The following is a 23,649-nucleotide window of genomic DNA, read 5'->3' on the forward strand; positions in this document are numbered from 1 at the left end:
ATAACATGAACTGAATGCCACTGAACCGTACACTTAGGAGCCCAGTTAAAGAAACGTTACTTCTCGATCACGGAATACAATACAGTCATTAACAAGGATGAGGTGGTATCATGTCACCTTAGAGCCGTCTCAAAGACAGCAGGTGAAAGATCTGGGGCAGAAGAGAGGGTATACTACCTGCATACGTGTGCAAAGTCTGTGTCCCAGATTTGGAAGTAACTGGAATCCTGAAAGTGTCCACAAGACATGACAGTGGCGGTCTGAGGGGCGGCCAAGTGGACGGCCATGCAGGGAACCTTACTTTCCACGGTATAACCTTTTCACAGCTTCATAATTTTATACCACGTACACTGTAAGCTACTTAAAAATTAACTTCAAGACATTGAAGATAATGTCCAACCTCTGCTTCTTGCTATTATAGAGGAGATTTGCACCAGACCAACACTTCAGCCAGGACCAACCATAAACGCTGGATAAGACAGCTATCTGAGGACCATGGGAAACCACGCAGGGAGCTAGGACGAGAAGGGACAAGGTCTCTGAGGGCAAGGAAACACATTTCAGTGAGCCTGACACACTCGGCCATGTTTTGCCCTTGAGGCCAGGGTTCAGAGGCCGGCCAGAGAGCAAGGCTATACGCTTTCAAGGGGCCGCAGAGACAAAGATCGGTGAGCAAGGATTCCAAGGCAGAGCAGAGGGGTGAGGTCCTAGAGAGGAGAGAACCTTTCTCTCCACACACCTCCTTGACGTGTCTGCCGACCCCCAAGCTACAGGAGGCGAGAGAGACCAAGAACTCAAGCAGAAAGTGACAGCGGAGAGGCTAAAATCGAAGCGGAGTGTGGGCAGTCTCCTAGTGCTGGGAATTCAGGGTCCCTCAAGAGGGGGACCAGCCTTTGAGTTAAAACCCCTGAAGGACTATTTCCTAAGAGGAGGCACAAGAGAAACCAGCTCTCAGACTAAAACCCAGCCCTAAATCTTCTCGACCCCACAGTGGATCAAGGTGAACTGAAGGGAAGTAAATCCTCTCTGGAGACACACATCCACCGGAGCTGCTACTATTCTCCGTACACGACATTCAGCCTTTAATTTATCCAGCATTTTTTTTTAAAAAAGGCCAGGATATCATGAGATGGCAAAAGTCAATAGAGAAAAACCAAAAGTCAATAGGGAAAAGCAGACCCATTGGTACATCAGATATTGCAGCTGTCAGAGCCTTTAAAATGTTTCATATGTTCCAAAGAATAGATGACAACATGGAGAACTTAACCAGAGTACTGGAATCTGTTTTGTTTTGTTTTTAAATCAAGTGGAAATTCTAGAAGTGAAAAAATAGTGAAATTAAGGATTCCACAGATGAACTCAAGCATTGATTTAACAAAGCAGGTAAGAGGATTAGTAACATGGAAGTTAGGTCAGTAAAAATATCCAGTCTGAAGCCCAGAAAAAAAAAAAAAAAAACCAACAAAAACAGATTTATGGAACATGGTAAAAATGTCTAATAAGGACATCTAGAGTCCTGGAAGGAAAGGATGGAATGAAGCAGAAGGATACTGGCTGAAAATTTCAAAACTGATGAAAGACATCAAACCATCAATTCAAAGAGCTCTTCAGATACCAGGCAGAGTAACTGCAAAGAAAAGTGCTACGCACATCATTATGAAACCGTGGACACCAAAGACAAACTATAAAAGCAACCAGAGGAAAAACTACTCATTTCTTTAAAAGGAGCAGCAGTATGTCTGACAGCTGGAATTTCAACAAAAATAGTAGAAGCCACAGGATCTTAGGAGACGCCTTCAAAGGGCTCAGAGTAAAGCAGAGTCAACCTAGAATTCTCCCTCCGACAACACGTGAACTTCAAAACTGAAAGCACAATAAACATATTTCCAGGCAATTAGAAATGGAGAGAATTTACCACCAACAGACCTTCATGAAAAGTGACACTAAAGGGAATTCTTCAAGAAGATGGAAGCACAGAAATGAAGGAATAGAGAGCATGTGAGAGGGCAGACAGGAGCAAGTGTACGCATTGGCTATTTGCTGTGGAAGACTGCAAACATACCGTCTTACGGGGCTTCAAATACATGTTAACATACATTACAATCGCCCGAAAGTCTGGGGGAGAGGGAATTGAGCATTGTGAGGTCCTGCACCGTGACCGAAAAGGTAAAAGTACTGACTTGGGGTAGATGCAAATGCATCATGATTGACACGTATCGACATTATTTCATTGTTGAAAGATATTTTGATGCATTTTGCAAAATACATATTGTCCTTAAGTGCATCAAAATCATTAAAAAATGCAAGGTCAAAAATCAAGTTCCGACAAATTTCAAAGGACTGAAATCGTACAGAGTATGTTCTCCGACTACAGAAGTAAACTAAAAATCAATAATGAAAAGATGACCTTAAAAATTCCCTGGATGTTTGCAAATTAATGTACACTCAACCTGTGGATCAAAGATAACTCGATGGAAATTAGGACATATCAAAATTTATAGAAGAAAGCAGAAAGCAAAAAGCAAGTGATGAGGGAAATCCATAGCATCGGGTGCATGTTTTAGAAAAGAAAAATGCTAAAATTAGTTAGTTAAATTCCATCTCGAGAAGATAAAAAAAGAACATGATGTTAACCCTGAAGAAAGTAAAAGAAAATCAAAGTCAAAAACAACGAATTATGGAAGTGTACAAAGAGAGCAACAAAAAGGTGGTTCACTGAAAAGGCTCAAACATTAATAAACCTCAGCAAGACAGATTAAGGACAAATAAACAGAAGGCACAAACTACCAATACCAGTAATGAAAAAGGAACATTGCTGGGGCGCCTGGGTGGCTCAGTCATTAAGCATCTGCCTTCAGCTCAGGTCATGATCCCAGGGTCCTGGGATCGAGCCCCACATCGGGCTCCCTGCTCGGCGGGAAGCCTGCTTCTCCCTCTCCCACTCCCCCAGCTTGTGTTCCCTCTCTCGCTGTGTCTCTCTCTGTCAAATAAATAAATAAAAATCTTTAAAAAAAGAAAAATAAAAAGGAATATTGCCACAAATCCCACAAACAAGATAAAAAGAGGATAAACATGTAAAAAAGGTGACATTTATATGAAATGGATAAGTTCCTGAAAAAACAAAAACGTTCTATAACTTATACAAAAAAACCAAAAAACCAAAAACCTTGTACTTGTGAAGGAAACTGAATCTCATAAAGAAAACTCCTGAGCCCTAGGGCCTCACTAGGGAGTTCTTCTAATCCTGTAAAGAACCTGTGTGTTCTCGGGGCGCCTGGGTGGCTCAGTTGGTTAAGCGACTGCCTTCGGCTCAGGCCATGATCCTGGAGTCCCTGGATCGAGTCCCGCATCGGGCTCCCTGCTCGGCAGGGAGCCTGCTTCTGCCTCTGACCCTCCCCCCTCTCATGTGCTCTCTCTCTCTCTCATTCTCTGTCTCAAATAAATAAATAAAATCTTAAAAAAAAAAAAGAACCTGTGTGTTCTTCAAGCTCTCCCAGGTTAGAAAAAGGAAACACTTCTCAAATTAGTTCCTAAGTCCAGCACAACCACGATGCCCAAACCTGCCAAGGACATGGGAAGAAAGTAAAAATGCAAGCAGATCTCCCTCATGCACACAGTCACCAGAGTCCTAAGAAAAACACGAGCAAACTGCAGGGCACAGTGGTGCTGGTGGGCTGCAGAATTCCGCCCCTCCTGTTGGTAACAGGGCTTTTCTCCTTTCCAAAGGGATTCACTCATATTATCCCATTTTCGCCAAAGGTTTTATTCTCAGGTACACACATAGGGAACTGAGTGAGGCCCAAAGAGGTGAAGATGCTGTCCCAAGGTCACACTCAGGCTAGAGCTGGGCGAGACAAATGCATTCCACGTGATGGGTATTTACAGGCACCTGCGGTGTCCCAGCTCGGCCCGGGGATGTACATTTGTGCCTCTCCTGCCCCCAGCACCTCCCTTCTGCCTCCCTGGACCTCTCGCCCTGGAGCCAGTCCGCTCTGCGGCTGCGGCCCTGGGCAGGCCCCACGGTGGAGCCGCAGGGTGCCCCGGACGGGATGCAGCGCCCCCTGGCGGCGACGTAGCACACGGGCGTCCTGGAGCACACCGCAGGGGCCCTCTCCGCCAGGATGGGGGCTCCCCACGCTGACCCTGCCCGGAGGGGGCATCAGAAAATGCCCAAGCCCTGCGTGGCCCGTGCACGCAGCCTGATCATCAGCATGTCCAAGCTCTACAGTCTACGAAGCCCTTCCGCCTGTGTTTCTACCTGCAGGGAACCCCACAAGCCAAGTTCAGTACTCCTGCTTTGCAGACGAGGAAGGCGAGGCTGGGAGAGGTGGGCAGCTTGTCTAAATTATCTATGCAGAGAATAAGAGATCCAGGGGAGACGCAGGACCTTCCCCGCCACTCCAGGAGGCCCCTACCCCAAGCACTGTCGATGTGACAGAAGATGTCCTGGGTTATGCCAATTATATGCTGTGAGACAGACAAGGTTGACAGGGATGCTGAAAACTGCACAAATACTAGAGAAAAAAAGAACTCCTGACCTAGCTGAGCAGGGACACAGGCATTTTTTAACGTAGAGAACCCAGAGGGATGCCTCCACAGTGGAAGACGTGAGATGCAAAGAGAAACAAGACAGCATAAAAAAACAGAAACTGAAGAACACCTTTCGAGAGACTCTATAAAGCGAGTAAAGTGGGATTCTTTACATACATTCAAGCAGGAGCAGCTCCTGGGTAACCACGGGATACAGGGAAGGGGAAAAGGAGACAAATACAATGAGCCGCTAAGCTTGAACTTGGCCCTTTGTGGCAACGGAGGCTGGGGAGTTTCCCCTTCTAAAACCTGCTTTCTGAAGAAGCTGGGTCCAAGGCCCAGCTCAGAAGCTTCTAGCTCCTTGGTAAACAGAGAAAACACATCCTCAGGACTCAGCAAATGACTCAGTGTGACCCTTTGAAGAGCACCGTCTAGAGAAGGTGAGGCCTGCCAATGGGGCTCCTTGGCAGGCCTTCTAGAGTGGCCCCCCAAAACTATGGCTCTGTCCACCTGAGTGGGTCTGTGAAAACAGCAATTTCAGTGAATCCAGAGCCAAGAGCAGCACCTGAACCCAAAATGACATGGTTCCCAGCACAGAGAATCCTGTATTTTCAACCTATTGAGTTTGTTTGTTAGGGGGAAATAAACCTATGGATAACAGGAAGTTGGCAAATGTAATTTCTACAGACCTTTGAAAGGCATTTGAGATGAATCCAAACCAGAAACTATTTAAAAGACTGAATCACATGAGAACCGGGTGGATCGGGCTGGAATAAAGCCAGTAAACAGCAGGGTCAGTATGCGCTTCTGTCCGTGGAAAAATGTAAACAGCGGGGTCCCGGGGGTTTGGGCTGGTTTTACTTCTTCATCAATGACTTAGAAGGAGAAGGAAGTAGGAACCTGCCCCGAGCGTGAAGGAAACTTAGCACCTTGGGTGGAGGGGAGCGGGCTGGGGGTCCTCACCGGGAAGGCCCCCGCTACGGCTGGGCCCACCGCGGCTGCAGAGACCCAGCGCCGGGCCCGCGGCAGGTGCGCAGGGCCAGTGGGCCGCAGAACCAGAAAGGTGGGCAGAGGAGGGTGGACCTGAAGTGATGCCCGCGGGGAAAAAGCATTCAAAATAAACACACAGAACTTTTTAGCCTGAGAGAGGAACACAGGGAGTTATTGGTGACTGCTTGGATCAGCGCAGTTCTTTAAAAAGTTTTAAATTACAGGGGGAAACAAAACAAAACAGAAGGAGGGGAGGTTTAGGTCAAGCACAGAGGAAGAGAGAGGAGGGAGTTTCCGGCGAGAGAAGCTCCCTGAAGTCAGGAGGAGCCCTCTGAGGGCGAGAGGCCCAGCAGACAGCCAACACCTGACCCTGGCAGTGAACTCCAAACCCGGGGGGGCTGCCGCACTGGCCCCCACACCCCCAGCCCCTCTCTAGCCACGGCCCCCGGCCCGGGGCCCAGACTGCCCTGGGGCCACCCTGAAAGAGCCTCACCTGCTGCTGGCTCTGCTCTTCCAGGTTCATCTTCACCTCCAGCGACTGGCGGGCCTCCAGGAAGGCCTTGCGGTGCTTGCGGTCCGCCATGTAGTAGGACATGATGCCCACGGTGATGGTGCACAGGTAGAGAAAGACGTTGGCCAGGATCTGTGCCCCGAGGAGGAGAGAAAAGGACAATGAGGAAGGCACGTGCTCAGGAGGAGGGACGGAGAAGGGGGGCACAAGGCGGTAACGAAAATCAAACCCCGGGCTGCATGGTGTCCAGGGAGGGCCCCGGCGAGCCTCTGCCCTCGATGGGGTATTTAGGTCCCTGGAGCAGATCCTGCCCCACTTACCACAGGAGGGTGAGGCCCGCGCCTGGAAGGCTGGTTGAGTTGAGGGGCTGTTCTCCCCACTTGCTTCACACCACAGCTAAACTGGCCGATCCCGTCCACCTGTGTGGCCTGAGCAGTCCCTCTGCTACCCAATTCATTCATTCATTCACTCACTCACTCACTCATTTGTTCAACCACCACTTACTGAGGACCTATTAGTTACCCTTAGCTGCTGTGCTGATTAGCGGGGCAGGAGAGCGTACAAATCCCAGACCCACTAGCCAGGAGCGTATGAAAGCTGCAGGTTGTGTGGAAGGTCCCAGGGGCCATGCAGCAGTCCTGTGCTGACCCGAGTCATCACACTGCCTTACACGTGGTGCTGCAGGGATTCACACGCACCCCCTTAGCCAACCCACCTGCCAGTACCAGTACCCAGGTCCCACGAGGAAGCTACGGGAAGGGGAAAGGGCAGCTGTGGGGACCAGACATCTGTTTTGCAAGCTCGGTACAGTGGCACAAAGGCCTTCTTGGGCACTGAGAGTCTGTTCCTCCATCCTTAGCCTCCTGGAGGCTCCCCTAGCTGTCTATAGTCCCCAGCTGGCTTCCACAGGCTGCTGGGACCACAGACCTGACCGCCTCCTGCCACAGGTAACCTTGGATATGGACCCGAACATCCAAACCACATCTGATTTCCTGGTGCTTGTTGCTAATGGCCACAGTCTTTGACCCTGACTGGGTCCCATTTGGGGCTGGACCAGGTTCTAGCTTCTCCCGCTTCTCCAGCTCCTATGAGGCCCATTTCCAGGCCCGGCCCCTCCCATTCCCGGAGGCCAGCTCACACCCTCCCCTCCTTGGTGCCCTGAGGTCCCACCAGGGGAGGCCAGACCCCTCCTCTGAAGGGTGTGGTTTAGGCAGAAGTTTGTAGTTGAGATGTGGGTAGGGAGGCAGAAGAGTTCTTCATTTCTAGACCTACAGAAAGAAAATGTTCCTAGAAAAGTATAATGTTTTCTGAATAGGTGAAAAATGCAGGGAAGTCAATTTTAGATCTTCGAATAAGATGGTTTAATAGACAGTAAGAGAGGTTAACTCTGACGTGAATTTTCTGGGGACTCTCAGTTACACCATATTCTTCTCTAATTCTGTATGATCAGGGCTGATCAATGCTGACCCACCACCCCCAGCAGAAAGTTCCTGCAGGCCTGGGCACTCAGCAAAGGCCCGCTGAATAATGAATTTGTTAGTAGGTGAGGTGTGTCTTGATACTGGTCATCGAATGCAGATTTCACAAGCTCCTTTGATGGCTGGTTCCAGCAACTAACACCTCATTGTGTTCTCGGGTCTGGGTAGCCCCGACTGCCTACACCATTCATGCGGCAAGTGGGCGACTTCAAAATCCCATGGGACATCTCTTGCACTTCTGCTTGGGCATGATAGGCCATTCCCACCTGAGCGGTCAGTATCCGCATGGCCTTAGGCCACTTATTAAATACCTGATAGTCCAAAGAGCTGCCAATTTATGTTGAGTCAAAGCAAATCACACAGACCACGCTGAGTCTGAAAGCCAGTCTTGGCCTGAGGTCCAGGAACTTCTACCAGCCCAGAGGCCACCTCCCTTTGGGGACTGTATAGCCTTGGAAATCTGCCCGGCCCCAAGTTCATGGTATAGGAAGCTAGTCAACAAGGTCAGGGTGTACCTCACGCATCCTCATTGAGCAGTTGCACTTTGCCAAAGCTCACGCGGGGTCCAGATACAGCAGTCACCAAGGCCGAGGGTCTCTGGCCTTATGGGGCTCTGGGTCCTGGAGGTCAAGGGAATAGCTGCACATTGAGGAGTCGCATGTCTGCGCCCCATACCTACCAGTGTCCACGACTCCCAACCAGAGGCTCCCGACAAGGCAAACTGCCCTGGGGCCACAGGCCCATCTCTGGCCCTGGCCACAACCACCCTGGGCTGCCACACCAGGCCAGGGACAGAGCTTCACGCTCAGGGGTCTCCTCACCCCACAACAGGCCCTGCCTGACCACCTGGCGGGGTGGACGGAACAGACTCTGTAAAGTGTACAGTGCTAAGACTGTGTCAGGCTTACCGCTGTCATGATCCACCAGGCTGCCCGCCTAAGAAAACCACATCTGCTCTGCAGTCAGTCAGGGAGCAACTACAGTGGGAAAGCTTCAGACCAACCTCCACCAAAAATGGTTATCCAAGGAGAACAGGATTCAGGTTCGGCTTGCACCTGGAGACCATTTCTATGGGGCAGCACTCCCTTCCTTGAACTATGCCTATTTCAAAATAAGCTCCCCTTTCGCTTTCTACTTGGAGGTGCAGAAAACAGGTGCAGGAGGCAGCCTGGCCTGTGGCGCTGCCCCTCACTGGATGGGCAACCTGGTAGATCAGTAATTTCTCTGAGCCCCTCCTTCACCATCTGTGAGCTGAGAGCTAACTCCTCTCGAAAGTCCCTGCAGTCCTGACCCCTCCCTTCAGAGGGTGAAGGTTGGGCCTGGAGAGGAGCCCTCGGAAAGGCTGGAGGGAAGGCAAGGATGGGTCGGTCACACTGCCTCCTGTCCCCTGAGCACCCCAAATTACAGAGGGCGTTGCCCACCCCTTCCTGACCTGCGCTCTCAGCTCACGTGTGCAGGGACGTGGAGCCAAATGGCCACTACTGGGCCACATGCTAGAGACTCATGTGGGTCCTGCAGGTCCCTCCCATGCCAGGGAATTCTCCCTCTGCCTCCCAGAGAGCTTATTCCTTTCTAGAGAATTCTCCTAGGAGCCCCAGGCTGTGGGATTCTCAGAGTTCCCTTAATTCTCTAAACTTGCCTCGACTAAAGAAAGGGTCCTCAGGGTTGCTGTTGCTCTGTTCCTGCCCAACCCCTCTGTTCCACGCAGCCATAGCTCCACAGCTTGGAAGGAGCTCAGCAATCCCCCTGTGCCCGGCAGCAAGCGGCGGGAGGATTAGCCAGGGCCCTACAGGTGACTCTCCGCCTCCAAGTCCAGGGCACAAATCTGACCGGCGATGCTGCTAAGCCAAGGAGACCTCCATCCAGGAAGCCAGGGTCCACTAGCGGGGAGGCAGGTTTGGGAGCGAGGAGTTGCTCTGCTCATGGGAGAGGCTCTCAACATGCAAAACACACAGCAACACGGCCACCTGGGTGATGGTCGCCTGGCTGGCTCCACCCCTGGGGGGGGCTCAGGTGATGGGGGGGTGGGCAGTAGTCTCCAATGCTCCCGGCCGACCCTAACCCCACTATGTGGCCTCTCCTCCCAGCCTTAGTTCCTTGCCTGGGATATCACCTCACGTCACATTAGGTCCTGGACACAGGCACATGCTTGACCTGCCTCATCTTGTTTAATCCACTCAAGACCGGCCGTGTTGTTCCGATTTTACAGGAGAAGGAACGGAGACAGAGCGAGGGCTCAGAACCAGGGGACAGGGTTGCTCCCACGCTCATCTCTTCTATTCCATGACGCAGGGCCCCATCCTGCAAGCACCCCTGGCCTACTTACATATGGTAACCCCACCTCCCCCCAGAAAGGATATGGGACATTTTGAAAACTCAAACTGCCACCCAGATACCTGCCCTCTTGCGGGAGCTGTTCACATTTATATTCCGAAAGAAAGCGGTACATCTACAGGTGTGCACAGCGGCATACATAACAGCCGTACCTCTAAGCTCTTAAAATTCAGACATTCCCCGTTTCACATTTATAAACATGTCTCACTTAGCAGAATGGATGTGCTCCTCGATACGTGAAAAAAACGAGTTTCACTCCTCGCACGGCGAGCCCAGCACGGTGTCAGCACCGAGGAGTCCACGGTGACTGAGACGCTGTCCCTGCCCCCAGGGCCACCGCAGGCGGGACGCGGCCCAGGTCCAGGGAGGACACGGTGGGGTAAGCAGGGAGGCTGTCGTTTCTCTAAAACACATCCGTGAGTCCTGCTTCCCGCTACAGGTTAAGAACTGTAGACCCAGGGACAACGTGAACCCTGGCGAGAGTCTGAACTGTGTCTCTCATGTGACTGGGACAAATGGGTGTCTTCATGCTGCGCCCTGAGCTCTGCTGTCCTAGAGTAAGTTCCTGGGGCTCCCCCCACCCAGGGTAGCGGGGGAGGGTCCCTCTTCTCCCTCCAGGGCTGCCTTCCCTGTCCCCCCCACCCCAGCTACACCTGGCCCACCCGGCAGGCCCCTCCTCCTCCCCAAGAGCCCCGCTCAGCCCCCCACTTCCCCCCGCGGGCCCCTGCCTCCTTCCCCTCCCCCATGCTCCCCAGACCCCCCTGAGGTAGTGCAACCACGTCACAACTCGCCCCTCACCCTGACCCCTTCAGCCTCTGGTCAGCAGAGGAGCAGACCAGAAACCATCCCAGACCTGACCTCCCAGCCTCATGATCTCCCTGGGACCCAGCCCTCAAGTCAATATCGCCTCCGCTGCACCCCAACTCTTTCCCACCCCAGCCTCTGAACAGAGGAACGAGGCTCGGTCACTTTGCTGGGGACTGTTCAGGCCAGGACAGCTGGGGAGACCGTCCCCTGCAGGAAACATCCAGAGGATAAGGCTGAGCCTGCAAAGAGCACAGAGGCCGGATGGGTGGCAGTCACACCGGTCAGGGAGGTGTCACACTGGGTCAGGGAGGTGTCGCACAGCTTCAAGACGACGTGGGTCTCAGAAACAAAGACTGGCTCGGACACTGCACTCAGCGACCCCCAAACACGGCAGCATGGCAGGAAGGCTTCTCCTCTCCACCACTGTCCACAGTGACCGCCTGGGGGGCGCGCTCCAATGGCAGGGTTCGCACACAGGACACCTGCCCTGGGGAAGCAGCTCTGAAGGCCAGCAGGAGCCCTGATGCGTGGCCCCTGGCTCCTTGGGGGGCTCAGGTGGGGGGCCGTGGTGCCACTGTGAGCCTGTTCCCCTGGATGCCCCACACCAGGCTTCAGTCTCGGGGTGACTCCCCCCCACAATGAGCCTGAGAAGCCCTGCTCTGGGGTGCGACCAAAGTCACCTCTTCTTACCCCAGTGGCTGCCTTTCTCCAGTGAGACAGACTGGGCAGCAGTCTCACTGCAAAAGAACTGTTGTTTTTTTTTTTTAAAACACGAGATTTTTAAAATAATGAGGAGAATGAATGAAACTCCCAAGTGGGTAACGATTCAGACGACAGCTTCATCTAACCCATGACAGCCGGATGAAGTGTTTGTAATACCCCAGCTCAGACACACAGCCGTGAGAAAATTCCTTTACAAAACCCTTCCCCTTGGAATCTGATGAATCACAGTATCCTGTACATTTCTAACAGTCCACGGGGACACAGGACCACTCGAAGCAGGGCTTTAAAAAAGAAGTCATCCCATCGGAGGAGGGCTGGTGCCTCCCCTGCCTAGGCCGACCCCTCCCCATAGGCTCAGTCCGGCCTGGGGATTCCAGAACACTCCAGAACTGGGGAGAAGAAACCCAGAGAGAGAAAGTCGCTCTGGGACGTCAACGTCCTTGTCAGCTGCCCTCAGAGACCCCGGGATGCTCTGTGTCAGGGGAAGACCACGTCGGAACCTCTGTTCATTAAAACAAACTTAGATGTTTTGGAAAAAACAAACAAACAAAAGTCTCCAAGGAGCGGCGGGGCAGGAAGGAGCGAGGGAGCAGCATCTCTGCTGGCAACCAGCCTCCCCAACCCCAGGAAGCCTGGCCAGAGCCTGCAGCCGCCCCACACGGTGCCCAGGGGCGCCCCCCTCCGGAGCTCACTGCAGACTGCAGCTGGTCCTCATCAGTCAGGTCCCTGCTATATCCCCTCCTCCCAGAGGCCTGCCCTGAGCAGCCCCCTTACTCTCTGTAACATTTTCCTGTTTAAGACCCTGCAGAGAAGTCTCTGCACTTCGCATTCCCCCATCCTTTTCTTGTTTGTCTGTTTACTCTGTTTACTTCACGAGAAAGCCAGCTCCCAGGGGACACGTCCTGAGTGACTCTGGGAAATTGGTGCCTACTGACACTACCGCAACAGAGTTTGCTCAGAGCCCCCACGTTCACTGTCCTGCTTACTTGTCACAACAAGTGAAGTTCGTATTCTCATTTTGTGGAAGAGACTTGAATCCAGAGACACGAGGCTACAAGGCTGTGATCTCCTGACAGTGCTCACACTGGAGCTCAGATCTCTTTCCTCTTTTGTACCCCCTACAAGCACAGGGTTCGAGTTTCAAGACGCTAATAAAAACCTGCCCCCAACCCAGGGCACTGAACATCAGAAGGCAGCCTGGCCAGACCTGTACGGCCTGGGGGGCAGGTCCACTGCTGGCCTCGCCCCCAACCAGCAAGCACAGTACCTGAGCATGAGTCCAGGACTTTCCCTACGTTACTTAGCTGAGTTGTGACGAGGCTCAGCAGAGGCTGGGTGAAGTCCAAGGCACTGGGGGCCCATGGGGAGCACAGAACCCAGAAAGGACCTGAAGCATCTACACAGGTGGGGAGGTCTGCAGACAACGGCGGGGGGGGGGGCTCTCTCATGCTACCCTGCAGCTAACTCTAGCATCTCTGTGCCAAGAGATGTCTGGGGTCTCCAGTAAATACAACCCTACTCAGCACAATTCAAGATTCGAGCTTCAGGGTACCACTGAGCTGTCCTTCCAAGCTCAGCATCTGTCAAGTTTCCACCATGTGCCTCAAAACAAGAGGACCTCTAGAAGCTTCCAACTTGTTTTATAGCTTGGGCATGCCTCTGCTAAAAGACATTCTATGTCCACCCTCGTCCAAAACAAAGACAACTTCTAGAATAGGCACCCAGCCAACCTGACATGTTACATGAGGTCCCTCATGATCGGCTGTGTTGCCAGAATGGCTTCTCAGGTTGTGCACTGCACAACCCCAGGGGCACCACTCTGCAGACTCTGACCTGATGGCTCCCCTACAGGTGTGGAACATGGCAGTCCTGACAACTGGGTTCTAGTGTCACTCGTTTCATCTACCTGGCTGGACCTCTCTCCAATCCTCTAAGAAGATGTGCTATGTCAGGGCTCTACAGCTCTAACCAGAACATCCTGCCTTTGCTCTGGCCTGTGGAGGGCCATAAGTGATGATCCTCCGACATAACCCAGGTCAAACACCCAGCACATACCTGTTATGGTTACGATCCCAAGACCCAGCTCCAACACTACCACCCCCATGCCCCAAACAGAACTATTCATTCATTCATTCATTCATTCAAGATTTAGTGAATGCCCATCTCGTGCCAGAGCTGCTTGACATGTAGCAGTGAAGAGGGCAGAAAAAGTCCCTGCTGTCAGTGGATGTTCTGGTAACAGTAGATACAAAAGAAACATAATTCAACAACAAGAGTATCAGAGCTCAGCAGCGAATAAAGATGATAAAGTGACGGTAGCTGCTTTAGATCAGAAGGCGAGGGAGACGGCTGTCCCCCTTCTTCACTCCCCTGGACAAGTGTCATACGGCCACACCCTTGCCACTGCCTCACTGAGACTCTTCCCTCCTGCTGACTCTGACCGCGGGATCTGCTTTGGCCCAAATGGATGTCAGCACGTATGACATGAGTGAATGTTGAGATATGCCCACACGTCCTCTTCCGCTGTTGCCATGAGAACAATATGCACCGAGACGTGCAGTGATACAGAACGAGGGACCCGTGGGGGCCCCGTAAAACCCAAGCTACACCTGGAGCCCAACCCAGCTGAACCCAGCCCAGATCAGCCACCCCCCGGCCACACCATGCATGTGCAAGTGAGGAACATGTCGCTGCGTGCCACTCAGGGGCGGGCTGGTGGTTAGGACAGGTGTCCCTGAAGCAGGAGCACTGAAGCTGAGATGTGAATAGCAAAAAAGACCCAGCCACAGGAAGACTCAGAAGAAAAAGCATCCTGGCTGGAGAATATATGCCTCTTTTCCAGGGGACACCCCCACCATACCTTCTGATGCTTCTCCCTGCCCGGGACACAGCAAGCCCCCAAAGGCAGGGGCATCTGTGAGTGGAGGCCAGGGATGCTGCTGAACATTCCACAATGCACACAGCAGTCCCCACAATAAATACCCAGCCCCAAGTGTCAATAGACCCGAGGTCGGGAAACCTGGGCTAGAACAATGCCTTCTTCCTTTCTGATTCCTGAGGATTCACGTGAAAATTTCCTTAAGCTTTTTTACTGCATAGTAATGAACTCTGAGGACAAAGACGTGAGCAAGCAGATGTTTATGTCAATCACAGGCCTTGGGGCTAAAAGGAAAATGTTACTGATACTCATTGAACATAAGGACACGATATCTTGATAAACCCACGCACGATGGAAAGAAGGCCCATGTCACTGGGGGAGGGTAATGAAGACCAGAGGAGGTCATCCTGTCTATCTCTCTGTAGGAGGAGACACAGGAATGAACATCTCACACCTAACATTTTATACTGACCCAGGGATTATTCACTTGAAGTCTGGGGACTAGGAGAGGGGGAGTCAGTGAACCCCTAAAATTAGGGGCAAATGTTTCACCCTTTTCTGGGGGAGCAAGTCCATTGCTCTCACAGATTCTCAAAAGGGTCTGTTAGCCCAGATGCTTAAGAACCACAGAACTCAATCAAAAGCTTCCCCCGCCTCCTCCAGAGTCTTTGCTATAGAGATAGAAAACATCTGGTCACAGCATTCGGTGTTTCCTCTTATTGATGTGACCCCATTACTTAGTCACATTGGTCTTTTTCTCCAGGCCAAATAATTCCGATTTTACTTAAAGAACTCTATTTTAAAACATTTAATCATGTTTGGCTTCAGATCCTTTTTTAAAAAACTCAACCCCGCTGATGTCTCAGTGAACGGTGGGGCCCCATGCTGGGTCCTTGACAGTAGGAAAAAAAAAAATGACCTCAAGAGCTCAACTCTAGGGCGCCTGGGTGGCTCAGATGGTTGAGCGTCTGCCTTCGGCTCAGGTCATGATCCCAGCGTCCTGGGATCGAGTCCCGCGTCGGGCTCCCTGCTCCTTGGGAGCCTGCTTCTCCCTCTGCCTCTCTCTCTGTCTCTCATGAATAAATAAACAAAATCTTTAATAAAAAAAAAAAAAAAAAAGAAAAAAAAAGAGCTCAACTCTAGCGGGGACAAAGAAGCTACTGGAAAGAGAGGAAGCACAGACTGACCCTGATGGAGAAAAGGGTAGGTCAGCAAAGGCCCCTACAAGGGAATAAAACTTGATCTGGCAAACTTGGTTGTGGGCTTTCACACACACAACACTGAGCTTTTACAGACGTTTTAATATATGGACTCTGGATGGTAAAGAACATTTAAGCCAATTTCTGATGACCAATGTTAAATGAAAACAAAGGCAAGAAATAATTATACGTTCATGGGAGTAAGCAGAATGACCACAGGGCTCCACGGTGCCTGCTCTGGTCTTGTTACCTCTGAGCAATACCAGCTGCATTTAATGCATAGTTGCTGACTTTCTGGAACTGTCTTTGAATGAACTCTAGAACAAATATACAGGAAGATGAGCACATAATTTGGAGACAGAAGATTTTTAGAATTCCGGAAACAGAACCATCACATAAACCCAGCACATGGAAATATGCAGGGAGATCCCCAATCACACAAAAACATCAGTCTTTGCCCCATGGAAGAGAGCAAGCTCTTAGGATTCCAGCACTTCCTGCCTCTCAATTCAGAATGACTCAGATCTTGAGAGTGAAACTTTCTGCAGCTTCTCAAGCTGCAGAAACCAGCCATGGCTCCTTCTCCTTGGGGACCCCATCCCCTTCTCTCCCGCTGTGCTTCCTAGGTGTTCCTCAGGGGTCCTTCTTCCCTGCAGCCCCTCAGAGCCCGTCCAGGGACAACCGGGATGGTTTTCTAAGTCACTGGTTTCAACACAGCCCTTCAGGGCTTACTACTCAGTTGCTATTTCTCCAGCTCAGTGCTTCTGAGCCAAGTGCGTTGGCATTCCCAGGGGACCAGGTGAAGCATGGGAGACTCTTGGGTCCCACCTGCCTGCCAAGGCCCAGGAATCTGCATTGCACACTCTCTACCTCTGGGTGCGTCTCTTCTACAAATCACTGTTCTACAAATCACTGTTCTACAAATCACTGTTCAAATATGAAAGCAAAGCCGAGATCCTACCACTTTCCTGGTTCTGTAAACCAAACTCCAAACATACATGACTGCTTCCCATCACCTCCCTGGGCCCATCACCTATTTTTCTTCTGTCTGCTGACTCTCTTTCCAATGTTCACCGCTCACACCAAGAGACCGCACCTCCTCACTGCCCTTCCCCGTCTGACCAGCATCTCTACGTTCAAAGCCACGCCCATGGAGAGGCTTTCCATCTGCAAATGCCGGTTCAATGGTCCTGCCCTCAGTCCTTGCCATGGGTTTTTGCAGGGACCGTGCACCCCAGATAACTAGAACCCAGCACCCAACACTGTGTACACCCCAGGAAACCTTTGCTGAATGCCTGAACCCACACTAGCCCATTCTCCCTGTTGGGTGGGTGGTCCTTTGTGCAGCTCCAGCGGGTCATTCATCCCATCTGGTCTCTCTGGGTCTTCCTTCCTCGTCCCCCCTCCCCCAGGACTGGGCACAGACTTCTCTGGGGCCCCTCTCTGGTCCTGCCGATCCACCCCCTGGTAACACAGGAATCTTCCAAAATTGTCTTTTTGCAAGCGCTACCTCCTGATCAAAACACATCAATAGCTTCCAACCGTCTAAAAGGTAAAAATTCAAAATCCTCATTCGGGCACTCCAAGTCCTACCTACTTTGGCCCCAATCAATTTTTCCAAATATCCATCCCACCCCCCCGCCAAGTCCCTGATGTAACATATCTGCTCTAGCCAAGCTGACTTCCCCGATGTGTTACCCACCAGGCACGTCTGGCCTCAGCATAGGCTGTGGCCCACATTCGAGAGCTCTCAAACTTTCCCACTAAAGCATCTGGGAGGAAGCCTCCCATCTGACCTTGCTAGGGCATGTGGACCTGGCATTCTAGTCCAGAAAAGCCCCCCTTCGTGTTACTACCTTTAAATGTTTGCCTTTCAGTAAAACAGACGTGTCTGCCCATTATGTTATATGCATCAGTGGGGCAGAGACAAGATCTGTTCTGATCACCACCATGTCCCAGGCACTCAACAAACCCCAGGCACATACGAGGTGCTCAGTGCCTGCCGGGCATAGGGACGAATAGACAGGGGGATGAAGGGAGAAGAGAAAGGCTGCCTCCACAGCTAAGACCCTGAGGCTTCAAATACAGCAGGCAAACAACACCCCCTACATGCCCCGATGTGAGAAGCACCCCATGTGAAATGCCCCCCATGCCCCCCACCCCTTCCACCCTTCCCTTAAAATCTAGCTAAGCATGGCCTTCTCCACAGAGCCTTCCTTGACAGCCCCACGCCTGAGCAACCACACTCTCCCCTACGTTTCTTGAAGAGGAAATACCTGCAAGATAAATTATTAGGAGGGAAAAAAAAGGTTTAAATATGCAGCCACACTCTGATCTCACAGAACAAGATAGACAGGGCAGGAGCAGAAACACCGAAACGTCAGCAGTGGTTATCTTGTCGGGGTGGGGCGGGGCTGTGGATTTAGGACAACTTCTCTTGTCCTCTTTTGCCGTATAATCTTTCTATTGCGAATCTCTTTGTGAAGAGAAAATAAAGACAACGGGCCCACTGGAAGGTCCACTCACTTGGAACACCCTGACCACCAGCAGAGCTGGGGACCGTTTGGGACAGAGGCTCCTCGTCACGGACACGCCCTCCTTGCCCTAGGAACGCCCTCCATAAACACCCCGTGGACAGCGGCTCTGCCCCAGAGCCTCCGCATCCAGTCCATGAGCCCACTGAGCATCTCCTCTCTGTGCACCTGTTTCTACGGGACACGCCTCGCCTCCCACCAGATCTTTCGAACGATCAGCTGGGAAGAGAAATCTTCCGACGGTCCTCCCACAAGACATGGGCACAGAATCCAACGGCCTCACCCTCTGCCCTCCTGCTCTGCTTTGTGAAATGCAGGAATTGGGAACCGCAGGGTCACGGCCCCCAGGAATGAAGGGAGAAGATGCTCTGCCTGCCCCGAGATCAGTGCGCAGCTTTCTGCCAAGCCAGTCATTTGTCCCTCATCGTTCGGTGCCAACGTTTACCAAGGATGCATTCTCATTATCAGCAGAACCGGTTCAGGCTGTCCCCACAGAATCACCATCTCACTCAGATGAGCCTTCCCTCAGGGACCAGGGTGAGTCCGGCTGACAAGGTGACTATCATCGGTTCGGAGGGTGCCACGTCAGCTGATGGACACGGCACCACCACCGGCCACGGGGGCTCTGCCAGACCATCACCATCAACCCGACCATCCCTCGCAAATGATGCCACACGACTCACTTGTTGGGCTGATCTCCTCTGCAACCACCCAGTTTCCTTCCTCTTGCCCTCAAACGCGCTTCCACCTGCGGGAGCCACCATCCAATCCTCCCCCCTCAGAGACTGGCCACTGCCACGGAGCCGGCAGGGATTTTTCCCAGCCTGGGAACCCACATTTTCCAGGCTTCCAAAAGAGTTCTAAAACCAGCCCCCCGCTTCCTGAGAAGTTCCTGACTTTTACTATATTTCCATTGGGTTTTGCCTAATTTTCCCACTTATCGGCCTTATGCTTTTGACACCCAAGAGTCCCGATCGGGGCGCTCTCAGGCCAAGAGTGGAATGCAAGCCCGTCGTCGGCGCTGCCAGCTTAGCCCCCCGTGGCTGCTGCACCTCTCCTAGCTCACCACCTGGGCACCATGCTCCCGTGGCATCCTCCTCTGTGGGCCCCCGATGACCATCTGCCCCCCGCCCTTCCTTCCCTCCGTGAGGCACCGCTCAGGGCCAGTACCACGGCAGTTAGACACGGAGCTTGAATCCTGCCCCTGTCGCCGGGGGCTGCGACCTGCACAAGTCACTGCCGCTGAGCTGGCTCCCTTTTCTGTGACACGAGAATAAACGGTCCTGCCTCAGGGTGGGTTGGGACAATTGGGTGAGACGATAGGAGTCAAGCACCCTGCCTCATGCCGTGCTGGACACAGAAGGCTCAGGAAAGGTCAGCTATTGTGATTAGGCACACTAAATCCCCAGCGTTGCCTCTGAACTTTATTCCCAGTTTTCCAGCCTCCTGAGTCCCCTTGAGTGTCTTGATTCCAATGATTCCTACCTGGCAGGGTAGGAGTATCAGTGGTTCCCAAACCGGTCTGTGTTCGTATGCCCAGGCTCCAGCCAGGGTAGGACCAGGAAGCTGTATTCTGAACGAATCGCACCCAGGGGATCCCAGTGCGGTCTGTCCTACTTGGGAACCCCTAGACTGAAGTATAATCTTACTGCTGCATTTTATTATCTAAATGTAACTTCATGGGGCGCCGGTGGGGGCTCAGTCGGTTAAGTGTCCGACTTTTTTTTTAAGATTTTTATTTATTTGAGAGAGAGAATGAGAGACAGAGAGCACGAGAGGGAAGAGGGTCAGAGGGAGAAGCAGACTCCCTGCCGAGCAGGGAGCCCGATGCGGGACTCGATCCCAGGACTCCAGGATCATGACCTGAACCAAAGGCAGTCGCTTAACCAACTGAGCCACCCAGGCGCCCAAATGTCCGACTCTTGATCTCAGCTCAGGTCTTGATCTCAGGATTGAGAGTCCAAGCTCCTCGTTGGGCTCCACCCTGGGTGTGGGGCCTACTTCAGAAAAAATACAAAATAAAAAAATAAATGCAACTTCATGGCCCTTAGCCTTGTCCTATAAGGTTCACCCTGATGTTTCCTCAAGTTGCCCCCCCACACCCCCATGCAGCTTTTGGTGTCTTCCCACTGCTGTCACCCTCTCCCCAAGTCTGCCGTGTCCTGGCAGGACGGCAAGCTTGCAGCAGTCCAGAGCCCTGGACCTGCTGCTCGGTCAGAGGCCTCAGTCCCTCTCCTGCCCCTTTACCCACTCCGACGGGAAGCCCCGGCTGGCAGCGTCATACGTACATATGTACAAAACTAAATTTATTTGATATGCACGCACTTTACTAACACTGTCTACCTTCAGCTTACTAACGAAGGCCTGAAAAGAAAAGGAATGATGGTTTTCTATCTTTCCCTTTCCTTCTATGCCACCAATTTCTGCGTTAAATGGTTGGCTGACACAGGGAAGCAACGTGGGTAATAAAGAGAAGACGTTCTTAGAATGCCACTGAACTTCTTTCTGCATTGGAATCAAGTTCTAGTTTGAACAGAAAGCATGGCCCCTCAGGGTTGTCAGGATCTCCACTTAGTTGTAGATGCAACACATTTACTTTGTACTTGTTTTGCACCCTGCTGAACTCCCAGACACTAGGAGTTCACCAGGATTCATGCTGTTGGAGCTCTGCAAACACTACATGAAAATGGGCCAAAGAATGGAAGACCCACATATTGTGCATATTTCCTCTGCACACGGGCATGTTCCACTGTCCCAGTAGACTTCACTTCAACTACAAAACACAAGGTCAAAGATAACATCAAGAATTTTTTTTTTAAAGATTTTATTTATTTGAGAGAGAGAGAGAGCACATGAGAAGGGGGAGGGTCAGAGGGAGAGGCAGACTCCCCGCTGAGCAGGGAGCCCGATGCGGGACTCGATCCTGGGACTCCAGGATTGTGACCTGAGCCGAAGGCAGTCGCTTAACCAACTGAGCCACCCAGGTGCCCAACATCAAGAATTTCAAGACTGCACAAGTCACGTGCCCATAAAGCCAAATCTGCTTAGGAGGAGAGGATTCAGATTTTCATTATTAAATATGATGTAGGTTTTTCAGAGCTGCCTTTTCTCAGGTCAAAGAAATTTTCTTCTGTTCCTAGTTTGTGAAGACGTTTTACCATAAATGGGTGTTGAATTTTGTCAAGTACTTTTTCTGCATTTATTGAAATAATCATGAATTTTCCTTTTTAGTCTAATATGTTGAATCATATCAATTGATTTTAACATGTCAAAACATTACATTCCTTTGAAAATCCCTAACCGATCATTAATGTGTTACTCTTTTTACATATTGCTGGGTTTTATTTGCTAATGTTCTATTAAAGATTTTTACATACACAACAAGAGCTATTTGCCTGTAATCTTTTTTTTCCCACGTCTTTTTCTCATTTTGCTATCTGGGAATGCTGACCTCATAAAATGAGTAGGGAAATATTCCCTTCTGTTTTCCAGCACAGTTTGTGTAGAATTGATATTATTTCACTTTTGTTTGGTGGAATTCAGCATTGAAGCCATGTGGAACCGGAGTTCTCTTTGGAGAAGTTTTTTTTTTTTTTTTTTTAAAGATTTTATTTATTTATTTGACAGAGAGAGACAGCGAGAGAGGGAACACAAGCAGGGGGAGTGGGAGAGAGAGAAGCAGGCTTCCCGCCGAGCAGGGAGCCCGATGCGGGGCTCGATCCCAGGACCCTGGAATCATGACCTGAGCCGAAGGCAGACGCTTAATGACTGAGCCACCCAGGTGCCCCTGGAGGTTTTTAAGTTCATGCTCAAGTTCTTTAATGGATATAGGACACTCAACTTTGGTAGTTTGTCTCCCAAGTAATTTGTTCCATTTGTCTAAGTTGTCAAATTTGTTGGCATATAGTAGTTAGATAATAGATAATAACATTATTTTTCTGTTAATGTCTGTAGGACCTAGAGTCATTTTCCCATTTCCATTCCTGGTATTTGTAATTTGTATCTGCTCTCATTTCCCTGATCATCTAGTTAGAGATTTAACAATTTGGGCTTTTTCAAAGAACCAGCTTTGAATCCACTGATTTTTATTATTTGTCCACCACTTTCTGTTATTGTTTTTATTACTTCCTACTTCTTACTCTGGATTTTTCTACTTAAGGTGGAAGCGTAACTGATTTTAGACCTTCTTTATTTCCCTCTTAGTACTACTTTGCCTACATTGCACAAATTTTGGTATATTTTCATCTAACAACACATTTTCTAATGTCTCTTGTGATTTCTGTCTTGACCCATGGGTTCTTTAGGGATCAGTTTAATTTCCAAATATTTTGTGATTTTTCAAGATACATTTGTTATTTCTACTTCAATCCATCATGTCAGAGAACATACTTTGTTGTACGCTTTTAATCATTTTTTAATGAACATTTCAGTGCACCTGAAAATAATGCATTTTCTGTAGGGTGGAAGGTTCTATAAAACACTTTGGTCTAGCTGGTTGTTCAGATTGTTCAAGTGTTCCATATATTTACTAATTTGTCTGTTTTACCAGTAACAGAAGAATGATGCAATCTTCAAATATTATGGATTTGTCTATTCTTCCTTTTAGTTCTTGCTTACATGAAGTTTTTGCTTCATGTATTTTGAAGCTTTGTTATTAGGTACGTATGTATTTAGGATTATGATGAATTTTTGATGAATCTCCTTTATCATTATGAAATGTCTCTCTTTGTCCCTGGTAATATTCCATATTCCAAAGTCTCATTGTCTTTATGTATCCCCTAACAGAGCCACCCAATCCACCTTGCCTTTGATTAATGTTTGCATGGGATATCTTTTTCCATCCTTTTTTTTTTTTAAGATTTATTTATTTATTTGACAGAGACACAGCAAGAGAGGGAACAAAAAGCAGGGGGAGTGGGAGAGGGAGAAGCAGGCTTCCCGTGGAGCAGGGAGCCCAATGTGGGGCTCAATCCCAGGACCCTGGGATCATGACCTGAGCCGAAGGCAGATGCTTAGCCAACTGAGCCACCCAGGCACCTCATCCACCCTTTACTTTTAATCTATGTGTCTTTACATTTAATATGGGTTTCTTTACAATAGCGTGTAGTTGGTTCTTTCTTTGTTATCCATCTGACAATATCTGCCTATTAATGGAGTCATTATATCACATATACTTAATATTTTCATCAATATGGCTGAATTTTAAAACTACCATATTGATTGTCTATTTGCCTCATTTGTTCTGTTTCTTTTCCTGCCATCTTTTGATTTTATCATTCTCCTTTACCTCCATTATTGGCTTATGTGCCACACTTATGTTATGCTTTTTTAATGTTTGCTCTGATATTTACAATACACACCTCTAATTTACACTTCAAGTATTCCTTTACCTAAAGTATAAGAGAATTACAACAGTATATGGTCATTTCTTCCCTACTGTCCCTTGTGCTGTTGTTGTCCTACATCTTGCCTCTATGTTATAAACTCCACAGTGCATTCTTCATATTTTTGTTTTAGACAGTCTTCTAAAGAGATTAAATGAGGAAAAAAGAACTTTCATATTTTCCCACATATTTACCATTTAGGATCTCCTCATTCCTTTGTGCAATCCAAATTTCTGTCCAGTACATTTTTCTTTTGCCTGAAAAACTTTCATTAATACTTT

At 50.0% G+C, this 23,649-nt stretch overlaps 1 protein-coding gene across 4 annotated transcripts in view; it reads right to left on the reverse strand.

Moving 5' to 3' along the window:
- ADCY3 (adenylate cyclase 3) overlaps positions 1–23,649 on the reverse strand; it is a 76,754-nt gene that overhangs the window by 34,713 nt on the left and 18,392 nt on the right. For all 4 annotated transcript variants that reach the window (XM_044918546.1, XM_021697387.2, XM_021697386.2 and 1 more), the window contains exon 2: positions 6,014–6,163. In XM_044918546.1, the coding sequence (XP_044774481.1) occupies positions 6,014–6,163 (150 nt within the window). The remainder of the gene's footprint in view (positions 1–6,013; positions 6,164–23,649) is intronic.

This window comes from Neomonachus schauinslandi, chromosome 10, assembly GCF_002201575.2.
Source record: "Neomonachus schauinslandi chromosome 10, ASM220157v2, whole genome shotgun sequence".
Lineage (NCBI taxonomy): Eukaryota > Metazoa > Chordata > Mammalia > Carnivora > Phocidae > Neomonachus > Neomonachus schauinslandi.